Raw genomic sequence first — 9,597 nt, 5'->3', positions numbered from 1 at the left:
GGCAGCATGGTGGGGGGGGGGAGGAAGGGGGTAATGTAGTAATGAGATTTCGCTTCCGCTTTTCTTTAAAACGAGACACTTGTCACAATATTCTAGATTACAAGCAGTCCTTTCTTTTTTACCTGTGTGACGGATTTTTCCGAAAAGGAGGGATTGGTCGTAGTCAAATACTCAGAGTACAGCAATATAGCGTGTCAGTCTGGTAAATTACTTGTGGAAGTTCCCAGAGATATTTATTTAAGTTACGGTCACTCTCTGCAACTAATCACCGTGAATTAAGTTGGCTTTTAATTGCGAAAGATTCCTCTCTGTGGTACAAACAATGTATCAAGTTATAAAAAAGTGTTTAATCTGACCAATCTTCTTCATCATCGTCATCAAAGTCGTCGTCTTCATCGTCGTCATCATCTTCGTCTGTGGAAAACATGAAAAAATCCAAGAATATGTATACGGAAGTCCATGCAAATATCGTATTAACCGATTAGCGATCGAGTTAACAAGAAACTGATTCAATTACCAGCCGCTGTGCAAGAATAGAGCTCATACTCCTCTCCTTTCGTATCCGAGGATACGGAGGTTATCGAGCTCAACAAGACACTCGTAGATGGCCGTTTGCAGGCGATTATGCGCTTAAGACTACCTCGGTGGTTGTTCGTAACCTATTTTGTGAGTTTGGAGATTTCAGTTACTAAAAGGATTACTCGCCGGAAAGCTGTTCAGTTACCACCAGTATTTCGTCAATTTTCCCAGAGTGCAACGGCAAACACTTAAGGGAGGACATGTGAAAGTGTGGAACCCAGACCTCTGGATAGGTCGTTCAGCGCGCTAATATGATAATCAGGTTACCATTTCTCACACACAATACATGGTACTGATTGCAAGCATCTCAAGATATCGCCGCTGAAACCACGACACAAACGAAGGATTTGGAACGGATCCATTGTAGATTTGTAAGACTAAAAAGGAACAATGTCTAGTCACGTTACCTGAAGAATGCATCACTTTATGCCTTTCATCCAATGCACGAGCTAAGTTTCCCAACATACCCGTAAATTCTTCTTTAGATTTTGGTTGAGGGAGAGATGATGCATCAACCTGAAAGCGCCAGTAGAAAGATAAGCAAGTCTGTTGAATAACAAACAGGCACTGCAAAGTTAACAAAGGATAAGTGACTGATTGAAGGAATTTATAAACCAAGGAACGAACGAACAAACAAACGAGCGAAGGAAAGAGAAAGCAAAGGGGCGAAGGAAAGTATAAGGAAGGAAAAGGTAACGAAGAAGGAACGAGGAAGGAACAAGGAGGAACGAAGAAGGAACGAAGAAGGAACGAAGAAGGAACGAAGAAGGAACGAAGAAGGAACGAAGAAGGAACGAAGAAGGAACGAAGAAGGAACGAAGAAGGAACGAAGAAGGAACGAAGGAGAAACTAGGGAGGAACGAAGTAGGTACAAAGAGGAGCAAACAAGGAACGAAGAGGCAACGAAGGAACTTGATCGACCAAACGAACAAATGAACAAACGCGAACAGGAAAACGAATCGACGGACAAGTAGACATATACACGGAAGACAGATAAATTAATGAAATTGCAAAGCTTAGTTTAAACCCGCGAAAGCAATGGATGATTCCCTTACGGAGATTTGGTCAGCAAAATTTACGGGTCATATATGTGCAGTATATTTATCTTATTAGACGTTTTGGTGTGTAGTATCGCTGAATGTTTTTACGAGTTGTGCCGTGTTTTGACGAGCCCTATTGTAGTTTGTATTTTGACGAGCCTTACGGGCTCGTCAAAATACGGCACAACCCGTAAAAATACTCAGCCATACTACACACCAAAACGTCTAATAAGATATTTGTAATTTATACTTATAATATTAGTATTGAGATGGTAACGTTGTCTAATTTGTTACGTAAAGAAATTGAACCTTACCTGTATAATCTAATACTCAAAACCTGCCGTTTAACTGTAACCCTTGGCCGTGGAAGGTCTGGGTACAAGACTATTACCTGTATTCTAGAAAACGGAAACAAACACTCTACCGACCTTTTTAAGTTGTGGTCCTGCTAGTATGCTGTCTAAAAAAGAAGCTGGTTCATCACCTCCCGCTCCGACTGGTTTCTCCAAGTTTTGCATTGTATTAGACATTTGAAAATCCATCGAGGGAGGGGGTGGTGGCGGTGGCGGTGGCGGTGGCGGTGGCGGTGGCGGTGGTGGTGGTCGAGCAATTGATTCAACACCAGCCTCAGCTGGTGCTTCTGCTTGTGTCAAGGCAGGGGCTGGTGCTTCTGCTTGTGTCAAGGCAGGGGTCGGAGCTGTGACCCTTGGCGGGGCCTTTCCAGACGAATCAGGTGCGGGAGGTGGAGGGGGCGAAGCTGCAGGGGCAGGCGTGGCCGGTGGTGCTAATTGCTGCGAGGGGGCAGGCTCTGTAAAATACCAAACCAGAGTATATTATTAGTTGATTTAAATCCTCTCATTGGCCAAATTGTACTCACAGTCTACCATAACATCTACTTGGATGCTATATCAAAAGGGGCAGCCCAGCTCTTGATGAAAATCGGTTGTAAATACTTACTGCATGAGTCTCTCAACGCAACTCCCCTTTATTTCAGCATTATTTACTAGCTTAAACACTTACAGCACCTATGACTATAGCTCAGGATTTCGAATTTTAAACTTATTTTTCAGATAGTTTTAAAATACACTCATAGGAAAGAGAGAGAGCACAACGTTTGAAGAGCTTAACCATGTCTCAAGTCGCTCTTGTTTCCTTGTCGTCCAACAATGAATGACAACTGAGGTTTGCACATGTTAACTTCTATCATCCTACGATATGGAGTAGCATTAAAGTTTGCATCAATCGCAATTTTTAAGGTAGAGACAACATTTACCTTGTGACGGACCTCGGTCTTTTTTAGTATCTTTCTCATTTGGCTTTTCCTCAGAATCTTTCAAAGGTTTTTTGAAAAGGCCTCCAAAGAAACCTGTTATGATAGATATGCTTGTTTTGGATTGTTGCAGTAGGTATTTCGTAGAAAAAAACCATTTTTTAACCATGACTTGGTTTAATGGTGCAGTTTTATCTAATCTGTACCTTTCTTTTCTTTCTTGTCTTTCTTTGATTTCTTATCCATGTCTGTTTCGGTTGCAGTAACCTCCTGCTGAGTTCCAGTGGCATTGGCTTCGACTTCTGCAACGCAAAGAGAACAATTTAATCAGAGGAAGAAGAAGAAGAAGAAGTTTATTCAAAGAGGCCAGATTTGATAGCGCTAGTTAAATATCCCAAATTCTACATTTTGCCATCACCAACCACTTGCTTGGCGAGTTTTGGGCAAGTCCCCGTAAATCGGTTCTTCTCCGTGCTTCTGTATCGGCTTTGCTGATGCCGCTCTCTCAGGTCTTTGATTAACTGAATCTACCAAAAGAATTGAGATGTTGGGAACTCGATGTTACTTTTATTGCATAGACACATTATATGAGTCTTGGTATTTCGATGACTTGAAGCATGGAAGTAGATTCTCCCGGAAGCGAACAATCAAAATGGAGATCTTTGTAACTAAAGATCGTTTACTTTGTCAGTGTCGTTGTAGGCTGTTTCAAGTAGATGGTCAAGTTAATAGTATAGGTACGTTTGAAGTTTTACTATACCCTTAGGCGGAGCCTGGGACGGTGGTCTTCTTTGCATATTGTTTTCTACATTCCTTCTCGTTTGAGGCGCATTGGAATACATTGGCTGATTGGGAGGCTGGGGAGAGGTGGGTCTAGCTGGTCCCATTCCTCTTGGCACTCCCCGACGCATTTGCATTGGTGCCTGAGAAGGCTGTGGTCGTATAGGTACTGGTTGCCTAGAATGAGCTGCAGTTTTAGAGAACAATGCTTACCTTAAGTATCCCTTGAAAGAGAATTTAATTCAAAGCACCACTTAGAGATGCGACTGGGGGTCTGGGGCCGATCTAACGTAGTTAAAAGAGTCTCAGTTCATCCAGCAATGCAATCATGTTCGTCCTATACGTGTTAGAAGTGGAATTCATAGACAGGAAGACAGGAACAAAAAGTGTGCTGTGTAAAACCCACTTGCTTTTTAATCGTTGCATTGATCTGAGAGTAATTTTCTGTCTTGCAAGGACTCCAGGGAGCCCTTCGGAAATCCTGTTCTCGGAGTTTTGAAATTTCACAATGGCTAATTCTACAAAAAATCATTCCATAAGTCGACTGAACAACTAAGAAAAAAAATGGATGTCACTTGGGCAATAAATGGGGCGAGGGTCATCAATATGATAGAAATATGTGTCTTACGGGCCATCATCTGGGGTGCCTGTGGTCTCATCATAAGTCTTGGCTGAGCAAACGAGCTGTGAGGTTGAAGAGTCTGGTATCGAACCATTTGGACGCCTCGGCCCATTGGTCCTGCAACCATTGCTTGCATTTGTTGCATTTGCTGCATTTTCTGCATCTGTTGCAGCTGATGCATTTGCTGCATCTGTTGCATCTGTTGCATTTGTTGGAACTGCATTTGTTGTTGAGCCATAGCTTTCCTTTGGCGAGCCTCTAAGAAACAAGAATTCTGGTTGACGAATAAAAATTGCAATGTGATCACATGGGAACAGTCGAATCTGCATTTAGCGGTCATCGACGGGGAATGGTGGGGTTGCCGCCTAATACAAGTTTCATAGAAGCGGGTTATTAGAAAACCGATAAAAACACCATTTAATGCCATAATTGACCACCTGATGTACAAAAACTAGCTCAAAAATATGATTTATATTGATTTCGGGAGATGGCCATGAATTGAATCTTACTTGAGAGATTACTCTCAGTTTTAATTTACTTGAGTGGTTCCGCTTTAACCGACCATTCAATACAGGTGGGAGACAGTACAAATAGGCCGTTTGGACTCAGTAAAGTGTAGCCCCTGACCGCTTACTAAGGTGCCTGCTTAATAGGGGTAAAAATTACAGTGATTAACGGGAGCATTCAGGACTTTGGAAACCAACCGCTTAATACAGGGTGACTGCTGAATACGGTGCCACTTAATACAGGTTCGACTGTAATACCATGTACTTTCCAGCTCGTGCCTAATCAAATGTTGACTCCCACGAGCCATCAAACGGTCAATTCTCTCAAGAATTTTTACACACTGTCAAGCGGACAGATAATGAGAAAGAGGATAACGATCAGCCAGGAGATATTGCCCTCGCAGGTGTTGTTGATGAGAAATTCTATTGTTTTAAGATAATTAACTTGCGGAACTTGAGGGCGTAAAGATCAATCACAACAGTGGCATTTTTCGCAAAACAATAATAATAACAAAGACTTAAAAAGCAATGGCAGTGAGATATTAGTATCAGCCATCGTTATTTTAAGTTTTCCTGCTCACTCATAGTTACAATCATTGGTATCATAGATATTCGTTAAAAGGAAACGGCGAACGGTAAACTTTTTATTCGACACTTTGAAAAATGGATTTAACCTTGTCTTTTTCGTCTAAAATCTTTGATCCGTTCCTTGATCGCTGCCTTAAAGGCACCTGCCTCTAGCTCATCACAGAAATTCAATCCTGCTCGACAATCCTGCCAAAGTAAAATAAACCTCTTGAGATTGAAATGAAAAGTAACCTAACTACTGTCAAATGGATTCTACAAGATATATATGTATATAATGAAATTAAAGTTTTATCAGTCACATGAAAAAAAATTGGGAGTTTTTCTACCTAAATTTCCCGTAACCCGATAACCCTTAATAGGGCCTCAGTATTTATCAAATTCACTCGACTCACATGTGCGTTGAAGGTATGGAACTTTGCAGTAGCGGCTCTGTATTTGAACTGTTTATACAACTCTTGTTCCCATGGAATCTCTTTGCTCTGTGATTAGTGCGGAAAAAAAACTTAAAAAATGTATAAGAAGTAAACCGTTATTCAATTTTTTAAAAAAAATATTGAGATACAACATCACGAATTTCAATATACCATATAATATTTCCAGATGTCTATTGTTAAACAAAAAGTTTTAACGGAGGAGGGTTTTTAGGAAAGAAACCTCTTGTATTCTTTGAACGCCCTTTTTAACTACAAACAATTCAACGACCACAATATTATATATTTAAGCTATTTTTACTCGTTGAATAATCCCAGATAGTGGTGTCAAATCATGATATCCTCTAAAAGCCTTTCATTCGGGAGAAGAGTCTGGGGTTGAACGTTTACTTACAACAGTTTTCTCCTGAAGCAAATCTCTTTCGTTTTCAAATTTCAAGTAGCAATTCTTTTCTTCCTCACCCCGCTTTGTATTCTTTTTGTATTCACGCGCGGCGCGCGTGATTTCACAAATTAGCCAATCACGTCAAAGAACTCTAAACTTAAAATTGGAAAACTGACCTGGACACTTTTTGTTTTTTTTCGCGGATTTTTTCGTTAGTTGTCTTTGAGCTTTCGTTGGCGCAAATGTGTTTCCCCTTCGAATTTTAAGAAGTTTCGCAGTTTTTATTTTAGCCAATTTGTTCGTTTAACAAGGTTAATACATATTTTCTACGGAGTTCAGACTCTAATCTCTATTTTCGTAAATTGATTTTTACAGCCTCAATTTTCCCATTACTTCTATCGTTTAATTCGCATTTGGTCATGGTGCACTAGGAAAAGAATCGAAATTCTTTTTTTGAAACTTTCATTCAGATAATATGTGTTAACGGAGAGTACTCACCGTAAGGTCCAGAACTCTGATGTAATACACTTAGAAAAGAGTCGAAATCCTAGTTTTGAAACTTTACTTCGGATAATATGTGTCAATGGAGAGTACTCACCGTAATGTCCAGAACTCTGATGTAATACGATTTTAAGGTGCCATCTTTCACAAGGCATGCTACTCCTGTCACGATATGACTCCATCGTGTTCGATCCTTTGGAAGGGCGAGGTACAACTGCACAATGCCTGTTGCTAATGACTGAAAAGTGGATGAATGAATGAACAGCATATTATGAATTAGCGTACGAACGAACTCATAAACAAATGAATTAATGAATGCATAGGTGAGTTAAGAATTTGCAAAACGTGAACGGCCTTGGAGTACAAGAGAGCAAGGGAGTGCTTTTCAATTGAGGATCGTTAAAAAAAACCATAGAGAGTACAATGGCTTATTAGAGTACCATCAAAAGGAGCTTATTTTACGACTAGAAAACTTGAATGATCACGTTGTGAGGGTGGTGAGAGTTTTCTAACCAATCAGTTATGAAGGTTGAAACACATCAATCCACATTCTGGATTACTTTCGGCACTAAACGGAAAGTTGCTTCAATAGCCTCTGCTGGAGCTAATGAAAGGGGAAGTTCCTTCTTGTTTTAATTTCAAAATCCCTTTTTCCTCATATATGTCTATCTACATATTTAAACAGACACCGATATCTATAAACAACTTTCGCCGCGTAAAAGCTCATACAAACAATTTAAAAAGTACTTCAGTGTTGAGCACTCACATATTTCTTTTGTCCTAACATATCACGAATCGTTTCATTCTCTTCGTCGGTGAGTAAAACGGACGGAGCGTGTTTGTTTTTAGTGGGCATTTTAAACTATAGCCCTTGAACGACGAGGTAATGTTTTACATTCGTTGAGACGTATGTAAAGATGCTAGAATATTGCGTTTGTTGACGTCAATATAATTTCAAAGAACCTATAGCGCGTGCGCGGATGGCCTTCTTTTAGGATGCCTTCGAGTACTTTTGGCAACTTGGTTCTAGCTAGAAATTGCCTTCGGAAGAGAGGCAAGCTTTTCATTTTTCTGAAACTTGACTATATCGGTAATACTGGCCTTTTTGCCTAAGTCAAAACTGCGACAAGGAGCAAGCATGTGAATGCACGGCTTTAGTTTACCAGGGATAGTCCTGATTCATTTTGAGAGGGAAGTTTCGGTTAAGAAAAAGAAGCTTACATGGAAAGCAAAGAACGTGCATCACTTCTTTTTTTGTTTTCGCCGTGCAGCTGATTTATTTTTAATATTACCATAGGTTACGCCTTTTTTCGCCCTTCATGTCTCAACAAAGGTCTCATTGCAAACTTTGTAAAGATTTAATTACTCACCAACGGAAAGCGTTGGTTACTATTATTCATTTATATAAACTGCTTTGAGGCAATTCCTCGCAAGGAAAACACCTTTCTTGCCAGTATTGCATCTAAGATCATAATGAGAAAAGTGAACAAAGGACCGGTTATTGCAAAATGTCTAGATAATAATATCATCGAACAGGCGAAATTAAATTCCAGGCTGCCTTTTCAGTTTCAAGTGTCAGTTTCATTTCTATTGCTTGCTAAGTCGATGAGTTTTTTTGTTGCTGAAATCTTAACTAAAATCATCATTTGCAGCTGTCTCACTTTGCTGCGTTTAGAGTGTCCCACCTTGTCATGATGTAAGGAAAACACCAGTCTTCTCTGATCTTGTTAAAAAAAAAAATTAACTTTCAGTGCTATGGAAGAGCGAAAGTCAAACCAGGGAATCTAGTGTTCCACCTTTCCTGGGCTGGTTTTGAGTATATCACGAAAACCTGCACCAAGAAGGCCTGAAATTAACCGATACCTCAACGAAAATTTTTAATCTTGGAGCAAAATGTTTAACGATACAACTCCATTTGTGATAAACGCCGCTATCAACTTTCCATTCTGTGTTCTAGCCATTGTGGGTAATCTGTTGATTCTCGCGTCATTTGCACGTACTCCATCATTGGTATCGCCTTCAAATGTGTTACTGATCGGTCTCGCACTGACCGACCTCTGCGTTGGATTAATTGTACAGCCTGCGTACATCGCGTGGAAAATTCACCAACACTTTCAACAAGATCCAACACTTGTCGGATTCCTTGGAAGAGCAACCAGATTTGCTTCTAGTTTGTTATGTGGTGTATCATACATTATTGTGTCGTCTTTAAGTGTGGACCGATTCATGGCTGTTCATCTTCACTTAAGATATCACGAGATTGTCACCGTACGCAGAGTTGCCTTCTTCTGCGCTTTTGCATGGTTTCCTTGTTCAGCGGCTTCTTCTCTTGGCGCTTGGAAGTATGGATATTTTGAGCTTTTTTCGGCTCCATTCGTCGGCATTTGCCTTCTCCTGAATGCAGTTCTGTATTCCAAAATTTATCGAGTAGTTCGGCGCCATCAGCTTCAAGTTTGGAATCAGGTGACTGTCTTTCAATCCACAGCGCAAATTAAAATATCAACTGGACTCAAGAACTCTTTTATCAACATTTTCTACCTGTATATAATCTGTTTGATTTGTTATGTTCCATATATGACAACTGCATTTATTTCTATTCTTCATTTTCAACAACGTGGTGACATGCACACACCTGTATCGGTTACTCTTGCTTTTGAAGTCTCCTGGACGATTACATTCATCAACTCTTCATTCAACCCGCTACTATTTTCCTGGAGGTTGAAGAATATTCGAGCCGCAGTTAAAAGAACTCTGAAGGATCTTTTATGTTAGTTGTTTCAGCTATTCAAGAAGTCATATTTAATGCTGTTCACTGATTCTAATGTGACGGTTCCTCTGGGATTATCCACGGGCTAAAATGAAATATGTGCAGGTTTGACAAACGTTTCTAGATAC

At 40.1% G+C, this 9,597-nt stretch overlaps 1 protein-coding gene across 2 annotated transcripts; it reads right to left on the bottom strand.

Annotated features, from left to right (window-relative positions):
• Nucleotides 1–191: 191 nt before the first annotated feature.
• On the bottom strand, nt 192–7,631 carry LOC113672631 (uncharacterized). Of its 2 annotated transcripts, XM_027188939.2 has the most exons (12): nt 7,469–7,631; nt 6,800–6,940; nt 5,778–5,864; nt 5,472–5,571; nt 4,298–4,549; nt 3,650–3,856; nt 3,312–3,416; nt 3,096–3,191; nt 2,893–2,985; nt 2,048–2,427; nt 987–1,095; nt 192–414 (listed from the first exon to the last, which is right to left on the bottom strand). In XM_027188939.2, exons 1-12 carry the CDS (start codon nt 7,556–7,558, stop codon nt 347–349), a joined length of 1,728 nt encoding a protein of 575 aa, XP_027044740.2. In that variant the 5' UTR covers nt 7,559–7,631; the 3' UTR covers nt 192–346. The 2 variants fall into 2 exon arrangements, with proteins under 2 accessions (XP_027044740.2, XP_089059210.1); XM_089203084.1 differs by lacking the exon at nt 192–414 and having other exon boundaries at nt 701–1,095; nt 7,469–7,621.
• Nucleotides 7,632–9,597: the final 1,966 nt, after the last annotated feature.

This window comes from Pocillopora damicornis, chromosome 4 (genome assembly GCF_964200805.1).
Source record: "Pocillopora damicornis chromosome 4, jaPocDami1.2, whole genome shotgun sequence".
Taxonomy (NCBI): Eukaryota; Metazoa; Cnidaria; class Anthozoa; order Scleractinia; family Pocilloporidae; genus Pocillopora; species Pocillopora damicornis.
Note: the sequence above shows the minus strand (reverse complement) of the source record. Positions and strands in the feature narration are given on the sequence as shown.

Excerpts from the sequence above, each read along its gene's own strand:
- LOC113672631 (XM_089203084.1), bottom strand. The coding sequence starts at position 7,558 with ATGCCCACTAAAAACAAACACGCTCCGTCCGTTTTACTCACCGACGAA. Across the intron at positions 5,865-6,799 it reads TCAGAGTTCTGGACATTACG|AGCAAAGAGATTCCATGGGA; the intron begins GTGAGTACTCTC and ends CACTAATCACAG. Across the intron at positions 5,572-5,777 it reads TCCATACCTTCAACGCACAT|GATTGTCGAGCAGGATTGAA; the intron begins GTGAGTCGAGTG and ends TTACTTTGGCAG.